General features: G+C 41.9%; 1 protein-coding gene across 1 annotated transcript in view; it reads left to right on the top strand.

The window, feature by feature from the left end:
• ADGRB1 (adhesion G protein-coupled receptor B1) overlaps positions 1-20,003 on the top strand; it is a 279,826-nt gene that overhangs the window by 210,371 nt on the left and 49,452 nt on the right. The window contains exons 19-22 of the mRNA XM_065753423.1: positions 3,991-4,094; positions 10,971-11,073; positions 15,138-15,288; positions 19,855-19,924. Coding sequence (XP_065609495.1) covers positions 3,991-4,094; positions 10,971-11,073; positions 15,138-15,288; positions 19,855-19,924 — 428 coding nt within the window. The remainder of the gene's footprint in view (positions 1-3,990; positions 4,095-10,970; positions 11,074-15,137; positions 15,289-19,854; positions 19,925-20,003) is intronic.

The raw sequence follows: 20,003 nt of genomic DNA, 5'->3' as shown, positions 1-20,003 counted from the left end.
GAGGGGAATTAAGGTTATTTTGTTTTGAATACTGGGAGAAACTCTACTCGTCTATTAAAATCCAAACTCAATTTCTCAAGTTGCTCTCAGATGGCATCAGGAATGAGTTATATGTCTTTATTTATTTATTTATGTTTGCTTTAATGGAGCTCCTCCCTGACTTTTATCCAGCTACCCATGAAAAATCAGTGAAACAAGACCTACTTAAATCAAATGTCACAATCGATGCTCATCCCAGGCCACCGTTTGTGTGATGTGAACTCATATTGCCAAAAGCAAGGATCTGAGAGAGAAAAGGGGGTTGAGAGTGAGACTGGAATGAAAGAACACAAAGCAGTCCATGTCTGGGGATCTTGTGCTCCCCAGTTTATCACAATCATTCATCTCTGATGTGGGTATCTTTGTATCTGCAGGGAGCAAGCAAAGCAGAGATGGCAAAGGGAGAAGCTGTGATTTTGTGCTGGAAATTACATCTCTCTTCCATATCCTGACTAAATCAGAAACTTCTGTTCACAGAAGATTCCCCTACTTATATCAGTTTACAATATGGAGTATATAATATTGCAGCACTCAGAGCACATGGAACATATCCTGTATCAACTTTTTTTAATGTGAGACAGTTTGAAAGGTTAATACTTTCCTTGAAATTTCTTACTTTGTGTTTACCTGCTTCCCCCCAAAAACAGCTTCTAACCTTCCACAAATATTTGGCAGAAGTAAATTCTCAACAGTATGAATTGAGTCCCATGACTCGGTGTTAAAAATCTCAGTGATCCAGTGATAGAGGTTAAGAGGAAGAATCAATGTGTGAACTGAAGCCTTTTCTGGAAGTATTTCAGAAAGCTCTAGGTGGGAAAAATTCAGAACCTTATCATAAGTTCATAAGTTCATAAGTTCATAAGGTTGGAAAGGACCTATAAGATCATCTAGTCCAACCATCCTCCTATCACTATCTCTACCCAACTACTAAATTAAGTCCTTTAGCACCTCATCTAAACGCTTCTTGAACAGCGCTAGGGATGGTGCCTCAACCACCTCCCTAGGCAGGCCATTCCAGTGCCTGACCACTCTTTCAGAAAAGAAATGCTTCCTGAGGTCTAATCTAAATCTTCCCCGGCGCAACTTGTGGCCATTCCCTCTCGTCCTGTCATTACTTATCAGGGAGAAGAGGCCCACCCCCTCCTCACCACAACCCCCCTTCAGGAAGTGGTAGAGTGCAATAAGGTCTCCTCTGAGCCTCCTCTTCTCCAGACTGAACAATCCCAGCTCCCTCAGCCGCTCCTCATAAGACTTGTGCTCCAGACCCCTCACCAGTTTTGTTGCCCTTCTCTGGACATGCTCCAGGGCCTCAATGTCCTTCTTGTAGTGAGGGGCCCAAAACTGAACACAGTACTTGAGGTGCGGCCGTACCAGAGCTGAGTACAGGGGGATGATCACCTCCCTGCTCCTGCTGGCTACACTATTTCTAATACAGGCCAGGATGCTGTTGGCCTTCTTAGCCACCTGGGCACACTGCCGGCTCATGTTGAGCCGAGCATCAACCAACACCCCCAGGTCCTTTTCCTCTCTACATTCTTCAAGCCATTCTGCCCCAAGCCTATAGCACTGCATGGGGTTATTGTGGCCAAAGTGCAGGACCCGGCACTTGGTCTTATTGAACCTCATCCCATTTTGAATAGAACCTTGCTGGATGGATTGATGAGTCTCGTTGCCATGTTGTTCCATGTTTACGCACAATTGCTCATAGTGAAAAGGACTGAGTCATTGCCTGAAATCCAGTCCTATAATTTCAGCAATCTGAATTAGGTTCAGCATCCAGAAACTTGATATGTATGGGTTTGGATAGGTTGTATGCTGTTAGATTCATAGAGTCCCAAGCCTCCTATTTCATGAAGGAAACTCAATGAAGCTGTACAGTCATGTTAAGGTAGTGACGTGTCAGAGCTAATATGATGAGCAGGGAGGAAACGTTGCAGAGAGTTAGCACCACACTGCAACTCAATTTGGCTTCCAGTTGTCTACTGATCTGTATCCAGCCAGCACTGAGTAAAAATCCCACAAGCAGCCTGTAATCCTTTGGGTGTATATACCCAGTTGGGTTTTCAAGCCTTTGAATTCATTGCTACATTTTGTCTTAGATCCCTTGAGCTCTTGTGCCAGCCTTCCCAATAGCCCCTGTGGGGTTCACAGCAGACGTATGGTGAAAGTTTTGTTCCTCGTTAATTCCCCCTCTTGAGATGCAAAATGTGTAAGGTGATTTTGGTTGAAATATGCAAGTAAGGAAGATCTTCCCAAGCCCTACAAACTGCCAGGATGGTTCAACTCAGATAACAGTATGTTGGAAAGGTTCACTTCTTCTTCACAGTGGGCTCTGTGGAGTAAATCTAACTGTAGGCCTTCAGTAAATGGACATATTTGCTTTGCCCATGTGTTGAGTTGGCCAGACTTCATATAAGCACAGCACTGAGCCTTGCCTAATATATTTTGCTTTGCAGAAGGCTCAGTAGCTTGGAACAGAGCTGCAGTAACCTCTGCTTCATGATGTCCTGCTGATTGGAGGTTCAGGTTGAGCAGCCTCATGCCTGCCAACAAAGTAGTCTGGACAAGTCCTCAGAGGACTGACTGTTCCATTCCCAAATTCATGCGTAATTGATTTTTCTTTTTTCTTTTCTTTTCTTTTCTTTTCTTTTCTTTTCTTTTCTTTTCTTTTCTTTTCTTTTCTTTTCTTTTCTTTTCTTTTCTTTTCTTTTCTTTTCTTTTCTTTTCTTTTCTTTTCTTTTCTTTTCTTTTCTTTTCTTTTCTTTTCTTTTCTTTTCTTTTCTTTTCTTTTCTTTTCTTTTCTTTTCTTTTCTTTTCTTTTCTTTTCTTTTCTTTTCTTTTCTTCCTTTCACTTTTCTTTCCTTTTTTTTTTTTCCCTACCCTAAGCCTCTGCTGTGTCAGAAACCATCTCACCTTCATAGCTGCGGCAATAGGTGTTGTTACTGTGCCAATCTAATGACAACCTTGACTGAGCTCCCACACCTTTGCGTACTGCTTTATCACTTTAAATAGAGGGTTGTGCTGCATCTGCTGCATGGTGGGTCTCTGCTTCTCTGTCTTCCCGCCAGCAGAGATCACTGACGTGGAAATGAGGAACACGCTGAATAAAAAGCCTGCAGCAGAGGAAACCAAGTGGGAAAGAGATTCAAAGAACAGGGAGTTTAGTGATGTTAGTCTGGCAGATACTAGCTGGTTATGGAGTTAGTCCTAGGGAATGCAGAGAACTCGATTAGGAGTAGTTACAAGTGTGTGTTTGTTCTTGTATTGCAAGGCGTGGGGAGCAGCAGCTGATCTCTCCTGTTGACACAGCGAAGGAGAACCATTGCATGCCAGCATTTTTCATAAGAATCCCTGCATATGAAGAAGCGCTTTGTCAAGTAGCATAAGAGTGGTGAAGTGATGGATGGTATGACTAGATGCTGCTCCCTGGGGATGATATACATCTTATTTTTCCTTTGCTTACTTCAGCTCCTCCCTTGCCAGATGGATGTTTGTAGTCGGTGGAAGATTTTCACCTTCTTTTCATCCTCCAAGCTTCAGCAACAGCCATTCCCAGAAGAGCTCATTTGTAATCGTTTCTAGTGTAGGCAGAGCTTTCTGCTGTTTCCTCATTAATTATCTTTGAAGTTCCACACTGGGTGTGAAGGGTCTGATCTTCTTTCACAACCTGTGCCTTTTACACACCTCACTATGAATATCAGATTTTTAACCCCAAATTTAACACTGGTGTGTGCGGGAGCAGAATCAAATCCGGAAAGAGAGAGAGTCAACCTGAAATGACTCTTGGGCCTCTCTCCTCTTCGTGTGTGTAGCATGTGTGAAGGTCAAGTGAGTTGATGTAAAGTCAGACAATTAGGAGGAAAGTCCTTGCCTTGAAATTGAGCTGTTAGCGTTTGCTGAGCATCTTCTTCGTCTTTTCTTTTTTTTAATGTCTTACTTTCTCTCTTTCAGAACATGGAAAAGGTGCTGGTCCCTTCTGTCACGTTAATTGTAGGCTGTGGAGTATCTTCGCTGACACTTTTGCTGTTGATTATCATTTATGTCTCTGTTTGGAGGTATGGCTTTCATTATCTTCTCTTCTTGTTGGGAAAAGTAACTGTCTCTTGATCTGCATGGATCCTGGAGGTTTTGCTGTCCCATTTTGGGTGTCTGTTGCCTGAGGAAGAACTACTTTGTAAATGAGTGGGTCCTGTAAAAAGTCATCATGGTGGCTTAGTTGGCACTAGTCTTTCCTTTTAGTGCCAGAGAAATTAGTACAGTGAAATAAGTACTATGACCTCATGTAGTCTCATTGTTCTGTTTTCAAAAGCTGTGTGTGATGTTTTCTATGCCTTTATATACCCCAGGAAATCTTGTTTGCAGAGAGATGGATGTGCACTGCCTCCTGGCAGGCAAGTTGCTTCAAGGTATTCTGGGCTGGGTCTTTGATGACTTCAAACCATCCTTGATCCATTATGAAAACATCTGGCCCAAAGTAGTAAAAGTACTTTTCAGGAGCTTAAGGATGTTAAATCTTGTGGGCTAAATAATTCTCCAATCCTTTAGCTTTGTTCTGCCTTCGACTTCAGATGCAAATGAGATTCCTTGGTACATCCCATTTCAAAGAGCTCCTGTACACCTAAACAGAGGTCAGATACAACCTTAAATTGCCCCTTTGTAGGTGTTGAGTGATTCCATAGGAGAGTTGTATGAACCAAAGGTCCACATTGGCCCACATCCTTGTAAGATTCATGTTGGTGGACTGTTGCAAGTCTGAGAACCCAAGATGTGCATGGAATTCATGGCATTCCACAAGATCTGAGTTTGCAGTGTGGAGACCCATGCCTTTCCTAAACTTGTAGCAGGCATGCTGAGAGCTTCATGACCAGATACACAAAATAGGAAAATCAGAACCAAGTGAACGAAATTAAAAAGGAGAGGCTACAAAGAATGTATTGTTCATGACCCTTTGTGAGAAGGGATCAGTGCAGGACTCATTTTGTCAAATGACTCTTCTTAGTAGGGAGGAGAGAGTAAATTCATTTTAGATTTATGAACTGAGATAACGTTTTCTACCTTTTATTAGAGGAAATAGACACGAGAGTAAACAATGAGCAAAAAAACCTAAAAGCACTATTTGTTGGTACTGTGACAGTGCATAGTGGCTAGTTAATTATGGTGAGTGCTCTGAGCTGAAGACTGATCATAATAACGTTTATCTAGAACTCAGGTTTTTCCGTGCCTGGGGTATCATTGGATCTGCTCAAGTCCTTGTCCTCTCCTGCTTTTCCTCAGGCTGGGCAGCACTGGGCAGCGCTGGTAGGTGACTTACTGGTGTCACTGGTGTCAGGATCAAGTGGAAAGTTAGGAGAGAGGAGTGAAGAGCAAGTGATGGAGTCTCACCCTCTCTTTCCTATCAGAAATAAGTTCAGGATCTGAAACTTAAGTTCAGACATGAGGTTGAATCAGTTTGGAGCATGACGGAGTCATTTGGAATAACGCAGTATGTTTTCTTCCAGGAGCATGCCCCTCAATATTTACTGTTATTGAGGACAGTAAAGTTAATGGTCTGCCCTATTTAAAATATACCCTTTTTAATTTCTAATTGCAGCCTTTGTGTTATTACGCCTATGCCCAAAACAATCAAGTTCAGTATGAATGGGGGGACATGTCTATGGAAGGCTTGAATGGGCATTTCTGATTTAGCAAGGGATGGACATGCATTTCCAAGTGATCCTGAGACCAGATATATCTTGATTAAAGGGCTCTCTATCCTAAGTCTCTCTGTGTAAATATCTGTAAAGCATGGTCAAGTGATCTCTAGAATTTCTCTTTGGTGCGCTGAGTTTGTTTCATTTCTTATCTGTAGATCATGTTTTCATGTTTTCTGAACTTCACAGCATTCCCGTGGCTGAGCCCTGAGCACTCTGTGTGTCCTTTTTATTTTAGGCATAGCTGCTGGACATGAATGTGCTGTTCTAATAATGGTCTCAGGAACATCATATTCAACATTATCTCCTGGCTTCTACTTCGTTTTGTCCCTAAATGTTATACAGTCTAACAGACAACAGCTGGAGGAATGCTCGCAAGGAGATCAGCAGTATTATTCCAGCTGTTGTTGCTAAAATACAGGGGCCATATTGAAGTTTTCTGAGCAGAGCAGGAACTCCATGTGCCCTATCTGCTTGGTCTTCTGTGGGGCACACTCATCAGAGCGCAGATGTTCTGAGGAGCTTTGGCTGCGAAATTTCTTGTTCAGACCTCTGGACAAAGGCATCTGGAGCATGCATACATAGACTCAGCTTGAGTATGATCCTCTTCTGATGAATAGGCTCACTGAGGCTGACAATCTGGAAACCTTCCCAGAATTTCGCCCAGCTTGGATTTGTTTATACACGGGAAGCAGAACGAGACAAAAAATAAAGAGGGTAAAGGAACATGGTGAAGAGCAAGGGCAGAGTAAAAAGGAGGTGATCCCAACTTTGGGCTGCATATCAGAGAGGAAGAGGGTTTACTCCATTCAAAACCTCCAATAATGGTTTGTTTCTTAGTGGCACCTACTCTGCCATCAGCATGATTGGCATGAGTTTCCTGATGCAAGCGATCGCTTCAGAGGCAGCCAACTTGGCACAGTCTCACTTCATGCTGGACATTGTTTCTGTTAGATGGCTGTTGGTGGCCTGTTGGTGGACTCGCTCCAGTTCCCAGTAGACAGATGGCTGCAAAAACTCTGCTACAGATGGTACATCTCTGGCCTTATTAGCAGCCTCAGCAGAGAGGTCAGTGACACATTGGGCTGGAGAAGTGGAGCGACCTTGTTACCTCTGGTTACAGTTGTCCTAGGTCACAGCTGGAGACCATGTGTGGGCCTTGTTTTCCACCACCTGTGTGGAAAATAGTGATATTCCGAATAATATATATAAAAAAGTTCTCACTTAAAAGCTGACTTGGAAATTGAAAAGCTGCGGAGAAACAGAATTGCTCATGGATCAAAACAGATTGAGTGACTGAGAGCTGTATTTCTTTCAGCTTTGGTCTCTGCCACTCCTTGACAGGATGGCGTTTCAGAAGCAGCCCGATGTGTTTTCCATCCCTGAAACCAAGTGCAGTTCAACAGCCTCCGGAGTCAGAGTGACCTTTCCATAACATGGAGATCAATGCTTGCTATCGAATAGCTCTTCCACCAACCCGTCAGCATGTAGGGCATGGCAGCAGCTGAATGAATGCTCTATCTCTGAGAGATGTCAGTGTAGGCTTTTTTCACTCCCTGTCCATATAGGTTGAAGATTGATTTAGTGGTTGTCAGCGAGCTCTCAAGTGGCTTTTAATGCTTGCTTTAAACCCAAGAGCTCTGCTTTTTGCTGGGGAGGCTGAGGCATTCTGTGGTCCTGGTGGGAGGCAGCAGTAATGATTAAGGCTGTGTGGAGAAGGATGTTTATAACCACCGAAAGAAAGGAAAGTTGACTCAGTGTTTGCAGAGAAGAAGGGAGCAGAATGGGTACAGAGAGACAACCTGCAGGGTTTTCCCATTTTCTCTCTATATATTGGACTTCCCCACATCCCACAAGACCCAGGCCAGAGCAGAAGCTCCCTACATTTGCAGTGAGATTTTTCCCAAGCTCTGGTGGCTGAGTGCAGTGTGCTTTGATAAATAGGCAGAGTCCATGTTGCAGCTAAGGGATAGTGAGAAAGCACTCTGCAGATCTCTCTTCTGGCTAAACACCAAAGCCTGCAAGTTTTCCATCTCTCCTATGAGTTCCCACCTTCTTTTGCCAAAATGACCTGGATAAGAATGCTGATTTCTTTCTGTGGAATATCCCTGGGCTGGAGGTGATGCAGGAAAATAAGCAATTATTGTAGCTTGGAAATGTTAAGTAGTGAGGTCAGGCTGACAAAGAGGAGTGCGGAAGCATTAGGAAGGCTAGTTCTCAACTCTCATTGAAACTGGTAAAAGACATGAAAGGCATGAGAAAGAGTGTAGATATGACATCACTAAAGGATGACCCAGGGAAATGCAGAGTGGGACATGTGTTCTAATGAAGAAGAACAAGGAGAAAGTCAGAGTAATTAATCAGTGACTTCTTCATCATGCCAGTGTTTGCTTCCAAGGACTCAAGACCCAGTATCTTAGGGTAGAAACTGGGGAAAAAGTCACTATCCATGACCAAGAAAGAGAAAACTGAAAACTATGTAAATTGGATATTTATGAGTCCATGACTACAAATGGGATGCGTGGAGTGTGTTGAGATGGAGCTGGCTGTACAGTGGTGCCAGTAACTACCATCTAGAGAGGTTCATGGCAGTTGGAAGAAGTGTTGCACTCACCTTTAAAACAGGCAAGGAAGAGGATTCGTAGAACTACTTGCTGTTCAGTCTGTTCACAGCCTCTGGAAAGATTAAAGAGCAAATAGTTATAAAGGCTTTTTCCAAGCAATATGATGGATAAGAGAGTGATTGTGATAGATAGCACATATTCTGGGGGGACAGATTCCACCTGACTGACATGTTTTCCTCTTATTCCCCTCTACCTGACTCTCTTGAAGCCACATCTGAACTAGCATTTCCAATGTTGGAACCTCCCTAATAAAGGAGAGATATCAACAAACTGAATCGAGTCCAGTTTAAGGAGCTACATAACATAATGCTCAAGGAGAGGCATAAGGAACAAGGAAAGCTTAGCTAGCTTGAAGAAATGAAGTCTGTTAAGGAGTCATGGAGAAGGAGGAGTGATAGAACTCACAGATGGACGCAGTGAAAGATTTAGGGACAAGGACCATCAATTTCAGCATGAAAAATTCCAACTGGATATAAGAATAATGACTCTTCACCTTAAAAGTGGTTAACCCATGCAACAAATAACACAGAAGAGGTTGTGGCAATTCCCATTCTTAGACATTTTTGAAGTTTGGTTGGACAAAGCCCTGAAAAACATGATAGGACTTGGGAATCAGCTCTGTTTTGGGCAGAGGATTGAATTGGCAACTCCTGAGGGTTTTTTTTTTTTTTTTTTTCCAAACTAAATTATTCTGATTCTGATTCTACAAGTTGCCAACTCACACTTCATTTTTTGGAGTTTCAGGGCTACGGGGAACAGGAAGTTCTGATGGATGAAGGGAAGCATGGAGAAAGAAAAAGCTTTTCACGGGGGAGCCATTTTTGAAAACAGCTGTTTATTAATCCCTTACTTCAACACATAGACTACACTTAACTCTTTTTTTACTCTTTTAAAAATTATTATATATTTATTTATTTATTTTGTACCAAGGGAGAATTTCTAAATATGCATTAATGCCATAGAGTTCCTACACAGACTTCGCACACATCCCATTCCTAGCAGGACAGAGTCAAAATATCCCTTTTTATCCCCCAGAAGCTTCTGGCTATAGATTTGATACATATTTTATTTCACATGATGAAAGCATTTGAAGATTGATGGCTTGATACCCTAAAAATGGAATAAGATTCAGATGATCCTCATCACTGTATTTGAAACAAGTGAAACAGCAAAATCTGGGATAAAACAGGCCAGGAAAGAACTTCAGGCTTGTTTTACATGCAGCAAATCCAGTTTATAGCTGACCTGGAAACCTGAATTTTGAAGTGTTTTATGGTGTTGGGGTGTGTATCAAGAAAGAGCTACTTATAAACCAGTTTTCTAACAGAGTTGTAGTATAGCGAATCTGCTTTTCATCAGGGACTTTTTTTTTCTATCCAGAGAAGCATTTTCTCAACATTCATATTTATCTAGAGGAAAAACTTGCAGGGATGTTAAAATCCAAGTTCCATAGCTTCCAATAGATCTAAATCACAGATTCATTCTTGGCTCAATACAGATATGCAGTAAGCTCTTCTTGTCCTACCAGTCAGAAATGCAGACACTACAGCCAGAATGTGACTGACACACTCTTGCTAAAATGAATTAATGAAATTAAATTCTTGGTAAAAATAGTTGATGTACTGTAATATACAAAATAATCCTGCATTAGCCTCGAGGGACGAGCTGTCTTGTTAATAGATCTGTTTCTAATTTTTATAGACATCAGTTTCTACTCTTTACTCATCTGTTATTCAGGCAGGGCACTTGCTGCATCACTGAGATTACTCACATGTGTGAGGGTTGGTATGGTCAGGTCCTGAGTCAATCCTTGAAGACTTGCACTTTTGTAATTCCCCTTTTAATTTTATTAGGTCCATAAAAGTGCCTTCAAAGAAATTTTCCTCCACAGCCAGTCATTTGAATTAATTGTGCACATACTTCAGCAGAAAGTTGGTGCTGTGCTGCACGTTACAAGTCAGAAGTGGCAAGTGGCTTGCTCCTGCAAGGTGCTGAAAGCAACAACTTCCTAACTTGGATTCCTGATGTCCTGGACCCACGGTTGAAGCTACATATTTGGCCTAGATTTAAGAAGTGTTAATCCTCTCCATCTGGAAAAAAAAAAAAAAAAAAAAGTCCACAATTCCTTCTCACTTCTGGATGTGCTGTTAGGTTAAACAAAGGGGAATGCTGAATCACAAGCACTTTGTTGTGAAGATGCATGCATTCGTAACCTGCTTTCATTGCCAGCATGCTTTGTGGCTCTTCTTATTTGGGAATCTTTCCATGTGTTGCGTGTATGTTTTCTTCTAAGCTCCTTTCCAAGTCCCCTTCCGAGTAAGCAAAGCTGAAGAGGACTTACAGCACTCAATACTATTTTAGAAAAGGTTCAGTGTAGGAACCAGGCTAGCCCCTGATTTGTTGACTCATGCTTGTAACTCCAACACTGATGGGGAGGATTGAGAGATCTGTGCACAACACCCAAGCTCTCCTCCTCCTTTTTCCCCTTGTACTTGTCTGTTTAACACATGAGATCTGCAGGAAGTAGGCTGTTTCTTACCGTGGCCTTGAATAGAGCCCAGTGACACCATGCAAGGTGTAACAGGATGGATCTCCTTCCCCTCTTCTCTTTCTGCAGGTATATCCGCTCAGAGCGCTCAGTCATTCTTATCAACTTCTGCCTGTCCATCATCTCCTCCAATGCTCTCATCCTGATCGGACAGACCCAGACCAGGAATAAGGTAGGAGATGAGTTGGACCTTGTTTGTTTGTTTGCTTTTCTCCTGATTTTGCATTGAAATGATCCATTCAGGCGGCGCTTCCTCGTTTTTCCTCCATCTGTTAATTAGCAACATGTCAAAGACACGACTAAATGGCAGATTTCAATTTTCTCTCTCACTCGCTCTTTGATAATTTGTCAGCATCCTCAGGGCTTTGATTAAAACCAATGTGATATTTTTGAATATCTGCCTAGAGTAGCTGGCACATGGCAGAGTGAAGAAACATGGTAATTTGCAAGGCTTTAACCATTTTATTTTCCAAAAATTACAAAGGAAGACAGATTGAGAAAGGGCTAAAAAAGCAAAAACACTCAGCATCTCAGCATTCCATTTATTTCTACACCAACTTTTATGCTCCAAGCCTTAAGCACTTGGCAGATGTTAAGGAAAGCAGCCACCAAGAACACCTTTCTTGGAGTGGGAAGCATCGCTGTGCACATCATGCACATTGCTGAGCTGAGACCACAAGAGGCTCGCTGCAAGTCACAGAGTCATTCAAGCAGTGAAGACAAGAATTGAGCATGAATTTTCAAGCCCTGAGCATTGATTGCAGGCTACTAATGTGGCTTTCCATATTAGAGATGCAGATGGAGAGGTGTTGTGTTGCTTGTATGACTTTTCTCCAGCTAGATTACTTTCTCTGCAGGCATAACAAATCATGGCTCATGTTTAGTATTTTCCTATTGTACATCTTCCTCTCTCTTCAAGTGCTCCAACCATCCTAACTCCTCTAACCAGAAAACTGAGGCCAAAAGTGTCTTCTAGTTCCTGCTGCTGCTGAAGTCACAATCAGAAATCAAAATTTAGTTTTTAAGTAACAGTAACCAGCCAATCTTTTCGAGTCTCGACTTCGACATTCAGAGCATGATGTCACTTTTGGAAGCATTTCTGAAGAGAAGCCTCAGGCTTTAATGAATCACAGAGACTCACTGCTATGCGAGACCTTTTGGGTCAGAGCTGGGTTATGTTTTAAAGAAAGCTTTACAGCGACTTGAGTCATACCTGTGGAGAAAAGTGTGGGGATATGCAGCCAACTCTCCCTGTTAGTATTAAACCAACACCATTCAGAAACTTTGCAAAGCAGAGCTGTCTTTCATGGTCAGTGTGGTTTGCCTGGAGCAAGAGATGGGGAAAGGGTGATCTCATCCTTGGATTTCTATTCTGTGGGTGCACTGCAACCTCAAGTGTGTGCTAGGAGCAACTTTTCATATAAAAAAAAAGCCTGAGAGATGCTCATTGTGGCCAACCATGTGTGGACATGCTCTTTGGTTATTCTTCTTCACTCCAGGATCGAAGGTGGACATTGCCATCCCCTTAACAACACAGTTGGGAGCCCAGGTTCCTTCTTACACTTTTTCTTATGCAGTTTTGGATGTTCAACATCAGAGCTGTTAGTGGGGATTCAAAGCTCCCAGCTGTAATTGTGTGAGGCACATTAGTTCTTTGCACATACATATGCATGAAACACCATAAATAGAAAGGTTATTCTTGGGTTTCCACTCAGCCATCTAGTAAACAGTCTCTATCAGAGAACAGAGAAAGAAAACTGAACAAAGAAAAAAGATGAAAGACTGTAAATTTGGAACCTATTCACATTCAATCATTGATAGTGGAGCTTCCTAAAATATTAGTGATTGAATTATAATTGCAGTTACACTGGGAGAATTTCTACAGTACTAGTTTCCTGGGAAATGCCAAATTCTCCCATTATTTCCATCCACATAACCTCAAAGGCAAGACTCCATGCCTGGATTTGCTAAGCTTTTTAAAGATGAAAGGCCTGGGAAGAGGCTAAAAAATTAGTCAGCAATAATGATACAGAAGAAATGAATGCTGCATGAACTCAGTGTATCAGCAGATAAAGAACATGGCTATGTGCTTCATGGAAGCAGGTTTCTCCTCTTTTTAAAAACAGGGACTAATGTCCTTTACAACCTCATCTCCTTGAGGAAATTGAGAAAACAAGAGGGAAGATTATCTTATTCCCAAATCTGGGTAAAACTAGCTACTTATTTTTGACATATTTTACATAAGGACCATTCACTGCTGTAAATGTGCATTTTTTCCATTGTTTTCTTCTCTCTTCTTCTCCCCTTTCTCTCAGAACTACCTGGTTGAGTAAGTATATCTGGAAAATAAAAGTCCCAGGTGAAAAGCTGGAAAGCAAACGTCTTTTCTCCCTTTCTCCCCTTTACAAACTACTGGCAAAGAGGACAGGAAACTCTGTTGATGCAGAACAAAATCATCTCGGATAAACTGATGCTGTCATTTCTGACAGCAGTTTAAAAAAAAAAAAAAAGGTTGTAAAATACAAATTCTTAAAACATATTCCTAGTATCTTATAACTGTTTTAAATAGGCCTGTAAGCTGATGCATAGCAACCACCTTTGAAATATTTTGAAAATATGAAAATTACTTCAAATTATCACATTGGACTAGGCTATTTGTACTGAACTGTCACCTACTTGTAGGCAGAATAGCAAAGGTTTATGTGTCAAATACAAATATAGAATGAAAAGGCAGTTCCTGTCTCAAAGAACACAACGTATAACTTTTATTCTCGACTTCTGATAATGTCTGTCTGTGCCAGTGTGTGAATTGAGGGCAGTTCAATAAAATCATGATAAAAAATGCTCCATGCATGGGAGCTCTCTGCTGAAAGATGCTGGTGGATGAAAAAAGAAGGTTCAGTGACCGTAAACCCAATGCCCATGTTTCCTGATCTAACTCAAAGCAGAGAAATTCTTCACTATTCACCCCCACCTCTATCTGTCCTCAATGCCTTAAGCCAATTTTTTTTCACCCAGAGTCACTTTTAAAGTCTATTTGCTCTCCATTCTCTTTGGGACTTCCACTCCATCGTCTTCTTTTTAGCATGTTCATTCACAGTTTCTTCTTCTCCAGTGGTGCAGATTACGCATAGCTCTGGCAGAGTTAACAGAGCAGCACCAATTTGCACCAGCAAATGATTTGGATTTTGCTGAGTTAAAAACAAAGGTGATCTTGTCAGCTTTCCAGCCCATCTCCCCGCCACTACAGGATTGTTCTCCATAATGCATTTGCTAGTACTTTCCCTAGTTTAATTTTAAATGGCTTGTGCTCTCTCCATGTCCCTTGAGAGATTTCCTTGCCAAGTAGTAGAGCTCACCATTATGAAATTTATTCTGTCATTTCATTAATTTTTTTCCCCCTTTTTGCTTAATAGCTGTATGCTCTTGGACAAGTCATGCTTTCAGTCCTTCCTAAGCCCCTGAAAGCCATGTTTTCAACCCAGCTCTCATAGCTTAACTATGTTTCTTTGCAAAAAGAGCCATCTTTCCCAGTCTGAATTGCCTTTCTCTGATTTCATTACTGCAAAGCACCAATAACATGGTTTTTGCAATCCTTTTGAGCTGAGATTAGTGCACAGCTTAATAACTGCTCCATCCTCTCCAAAAGCATCAGGGATTCGATTTGACCATTGGGAAATAAACGTATTGCTGAAGCCAAACAGCACAAGTACAAGGCATGGGTTCAAACTTCAGCATGGGGATGTTTCAGGGAAGGTCATGTGGAGGATTAGGAAAAAGTTTTTCACCAGAGGGTGGTGGACATGCAACGTGCTCCCCTGGACAGTGGGCATGGCCCCAATCTGCCAGAGTCCAAGGAGGATTTGGATACTGCTCTCAGACATAAACTTTAAATTTTGGGTGGTCCTGTGTAGGGTCAGGAGTCGGACTCCATGATCCCTGTGGATCCCTTCCAACTTGGGGCATTCGATCGTTGTATGAAAGTAGTTAACCACAGACTTGAAACTTGAAGTACAGTCAGTTTCTGAGCAGTGCTTAAATTTGAAATAAACAGTTTAATTCTATGCTAGGTCAAAGCTTGAGGAGGAGGCTGCATCCTCCTGTGTTGTCTTTTCCCTTGCTGATCCCTGTAACCTTTCCTTCCAGAGCCTGATTTGGAAGCAGCTCCCTCCATCTGCCTCTCCTCTCTCCTCTCTCCCTCCCCTCTCATGTGTGCTCCTTTCCTCCTCTCTCCAGGTGATATGCACGCTGGTGGCGGCTTTCTTGCACTTCTTCTTCCTCTCCTCTTTCTGCTGGGTGCTGACTGAGGCCTGGCAGTCCTACATGGCAGTGACGGGTCGGTTACGGAACCGCATCATCCGCAAGCGCTTCTTGTGTCTCGGATGGGGTGAGGATTGTGGGTCTGCATAGAAGCTCCTTTGGGTCAGGGGAGAGAAAAAAAAAAACAACCAAAAAACAATATTGTTCCATCCTAGCACAAAGATGAAAGACTATTCAGGATTGATGCTGTGCAAAAAGTTTGGTTCGATGCCCTTAGGCGTGTCAAAAAGGGCTCAGATGGTTAAAAATGAGCAAAAGCCAAAAGTTCTACCTGCTGCAAGCTCCATCCAAGGGCAACACGAAGGAGATATGCTGGGAGAGGGCTTCCAAGGGCAAGGTAGGGCTGGGTTATTTTTCCTGGCTCTGGGTCTCTTCCCTGATATCTCTTTTATTTTTCTCTCTCTGTCTCCTTCCATGTGCGACCCCGGGGAGAAACGTGCTCTGAAATTCTGTCTCCATGGCAGCAGGGCCTTTCATAGACAAATAAACTATGAGACCAGTGCAGATGCTTGTAACTAATTTTTCTCCCTCTGCCTCTTCCGTATGTTTAATTTATCAGCTTTAAATGATGCATTCTGTAGTTGAAAACAAATGCAAACCCGTAACCTGGGCTTTCAAAGCAACAAGAAGCTCGTGTTTGAAAGGAGTGACTGAACAAAAAGTTGCTCAAAAGCAAGCAGGGATAAAAAGAGAGAGAGAGACAGACAGAGAGCACTGTGCTTCTAAGCTGTATCGGTGTCTCATTTCACTACTGAAGTTGAGTTTTTGCCCCAGGCAAGATATTTCCAGTGGTTATGAATGGCCCTGAAGTGATTTATTCTTGCACATCAAGAGCCATCCTCCTTCCAGGACCTGCCTCTTTAAGTTTTGCTTAGGAAACAAAACAAATGGTGGGATTGAAGTATAGGGTTTGTGTGTAGCAAGCCTGTAACCACACACACGCAAAACACAGTCTGTGTGCTCTTCTTTGTGCTTGTGTGTATGTTCTGATACAAACACTATTATGTATGACTCAAGGAATGTCAGGGATATTGAATGCAAAAGACTGATAGCTTCTCTAGGTAATAAAAAGGGAATTATTATTTTTTTCATTCTGATTAATAAATGCTAGGACAGATGGGAATGTTAGCCAAGGGAATTTTGGATGAGCAACATTCGAAATTTTAATTTGTACAGATTTAAGGGAAAATAAAAAATAAAATAAAAAAATAAAAAGCCTGCATGAGTAGGAGCATAATTTTCACTGTTAGTAAAATGTAGCTATTCCTGAGCTAGGATGTGCTGACTGATAAATGGTGCATAATAACCGTGCAGAATAGGTTAGGACACGAAGTGAAGAACACTCTTGCCTATTAAGGCAGCAAGGGAATTTCTGGTATTTAGCATCCTGCTAGACTTCAGCTGTAGTGCTGGGATTAATGACATCTCGCAGAGGGCAGAGGATGAAAATAAGTTTTAAAGAGCATACTCTGAAATAATTATCACAGTCAGTGTGTTGATGCTTGGACTAAATGGTCTTTTTTGAACCTTAATGATTCTGTGATTCTATGAATTCACTTTGTAATGGGCTGGTTCTCCTCCTTTCCCCCCTTTGCTTGTTAAAATTTTTCCAAGCTTTTGTTTGAGAACTTTGCCAAGTTCTCAGCTGTAGCTCATTGAAGCTGCAGTGGTTTTCATCAGTAGTATGGTTTACTCCCAGTTCTCTGCTGTCCTCTTGTGTGTGCGATTTTTTGCCTTTTCAGAAAAGAGTTTTTCAGCAATTAGAAAAAAATCATGTTATTTAGACATGCAAACTGTTCCGTAGGAACAATTCAATCGGCACATTTAGTCCCAGTGAAGAAGAAATAATTTGGTTAGTCTACTTATGACCATGCTGCTGTTTCCATTGGATTTTTAATGTTGCCCTGGCTGAAGCTCTGAGAGGGTCTTTGGTTGTTTGTAACAGTTATGGCTTTTGGTAGTCATTATTATCAAACAAACTTTTTTCTAATGGGACGTGATGATCTCATTACATGATTATCCTTCTGGCCTGACAGAAAAAAACTCTTAAAATCAGGTTTCCCATGCATTTATTTCAAATTAAGGCTGTAGAACTCACTTAGTGCACAAACCCCTCTAAACTTGGCCACTGAAATGCAGCATGAGTGACTGCACAGAAGTCTGATACGGGGCACACATGATGTATGGAACAGTCTGGTTGGAAATAGCTTTCTTTCAAATAGTCAAGAAAAAATTAAAATTTTATTGGAAATATTTGGATGCATTTATTTTTAAGCTATTCACATTGCAAGGCAGAGGATACAGCAGCCGTTATTGCTATGCTTATTGGCTTAGCTACCATGGTGTAGCTCCCCTCTCTGATAAATGCAGCTCATACATCTGATGAGTTCACAGCCTGAGTGTGCATTTCTGCATAATTATCACGTCTAAGAGAAGCACTTTGCGAAGAACAAGTTGCTATTTAAGGCAGAGTCTTAGCCAATACTCTTCTTTCTGGGGCCTCATGCAGTCATGTTCTACTCTTAAAAAAGCCTTTTCCTTCATGAGTTCTTAGTGTGCATACCATGGGATGCCACACCGATGTCATTACAGAGAATACCATGCAGGTTGTGTGTCCAGAGTATCCAGATGAAGTGTGAAGAAATCTCAGCAAGATGCCAAATAATTATTATGGATTTTTTATTAAAAAGAGATATTTTGACCCCCCCTCCCCCACTCAATGGCTTTGGACTGCTCAAACACGAGCTACGCTTGCCAATCTCATATGTAAAGAGAAACTCTTCTGTTTATGATTACTTTCAGATTGGAACGTGCTTCTCAGGGAATTGGTGAAGACCTCATCCTTGGAGGTGTTCATGATCTGCAGAGATGTGGCTCTTAGGGGCATGGTTTAGTGGGTATGGTAGAGATGGGTTGATAGTTGGACTAGATGATCTCAGTGGTCTTTTCCAACCTTAACGATTCTGTGAAATTCTTTCTCTTCCTGACTACTCAGCCATAACACTTTCCAACTATCTGCTGACCCTCACAATTAATCAACTTTTCGTTGATGTGTATTGCTGAGTAACCACTCTGTCAGCAGAGTTGTATGGATACTGTGTCTGGACACCACTACAGACAAAAGTATCCTCTACAGTTGCCTGCTATGACCTCTATAGCACACAAAATAAGGTCTTGTCAAGAAGCACTAATCCCAGCTGGCTACTGATCCTGCTAATTCCTAATGGGATTTGTCCATCTTTAGCATTGAGACAGCTTAATGCATCATGTTACAAGTAGCAGGACTATAAAAAGACACACAGAGCTCTCCATTGCTGAAGAACCAGATGTTCCCAGATCATATCCAGACATTTTTACAGGGGTAGGAGAGAGCTAGGCTAGTATAGTGAACCAGAAAAGTACTCAATCTCCTCTGTAGATTCTAGAGCAGTTTACCAGGCAAGAATAGTAAGGATAAGAAGGCTGTTAGCAGAATACAACATCTTTTATTAGTTAAAATGTGCCTACGCATTCAAAAACTGTATCAGTAGTTTTGAGTTTCAGGCCAGCATTTCACAATAACCAGCAGGTTTTCATTATACTTCTTCCTTATCCTCTTTTTTTTTTTTTTTTTTTTTTGCAGATTTTAGCATTAGGATCTAGGGCATAGCTTCACTCCATTATGCACCAGCAATTAGATCCCATGCCTGTATTGTTAGCCCATGACATCCTGAAGATAAATTGTGCACCACAAGCTTCAAATAGCCTCCAAGGCACAAACTACCTATCCTTTGTAATACTCACAATGAAGTGTGTCCTCTCTCCAAGGTGGCTGTTTTTCCTTAGTTTATTCCTCGTTATGATCCAAAAGGGGAGCAGCTCTCTATGATAAAATAAGTACCTGGTTTGCAGAGAGGCCTGATGTCCAGATGCTCCTTTCCATTCTGCTTCAGTGGCACTTCCTTCATTATCATTGAATCATAGAATCATAGGATGGTTTGGGTTGGAAGGGTCCCCAAGGATCATCAGGTTCCAAACCCCTGCCACAGGCAGGGCCACCAACCTCTAGATCTGATACTAGACCAGGTTGTCCAAGGCCCCATCCAACTTGGTCTTGAACACCTCCTGGGATAGAGCATCCACAGGACACAGGAATATAGCTAGATAGAGGGAATGCTGTTCCCATTACCTGCTCTGTCTCATTTGGAGCAAGATTTGAACCTGATTTGTTCACATATTATGTGAAGAGCAAACATAGCTTTTAATTTCTGCCTTGCTAGTTCTTTTGGGTTAAGTGGTGCCTGACTATTCTACCCCCAAGAAATGCCCTGATATATTCCTGGCTGTTCTGCGTCCCTAAGAATAAAAAAAATGAATTTTATGCATCTGCATGTACTATCATTCCCCACACAACTGCTGAGACCACAGCAGGATACGAGCTGATTGCAGCTGGCAGCATTAACTTCATTAGCAGACGTAACAAAGGTTCATGCTTCTGGCTCTGAAGGTCCTGAATTCAGACTCTGCCAAAGGCCTAGGCTTGGACAGATGGTGCTAGAATAACACAGGGAGAAATGGGGTATATTAAGTAGTTGAGTTGAAGCAGAGCTGCACATATGTTAAAATAACCAATTTTCTCTTGTTTCATTTGTAGGGCTCCCTGCCTTGGTGGTTGCCATTTCTGTGGGATTTACTAAAGCCAAGGGGTACGGCACTGTGAACTAGTGAGTAACGGGGCTCTCCTTCCCCTTTTTTTCCTGTCTCACCTCTCATCATTTTGTCAAAAATCCAGTCACTGGCCTG

Source organism: Cyrtonyx montezumae, unplaced genomic scaffold, assembly GCF_038088225.1.
Source record: "Cyrtonyx montezumae isolate F1298 unplaced genomic scaffold, pur_monq_1.0 scaffold_8, whole genome shotgun sequence".
Lineage (NCBI taxonomy): Eukaryota > Metazoa > Chordata > Aves > Galliformes > Odontophoridae > Cyrtonyx > Cyrtonyx montezumae.
This window is presented reverse-complemented; position numbering and strand designations above follow the sequence as displayed.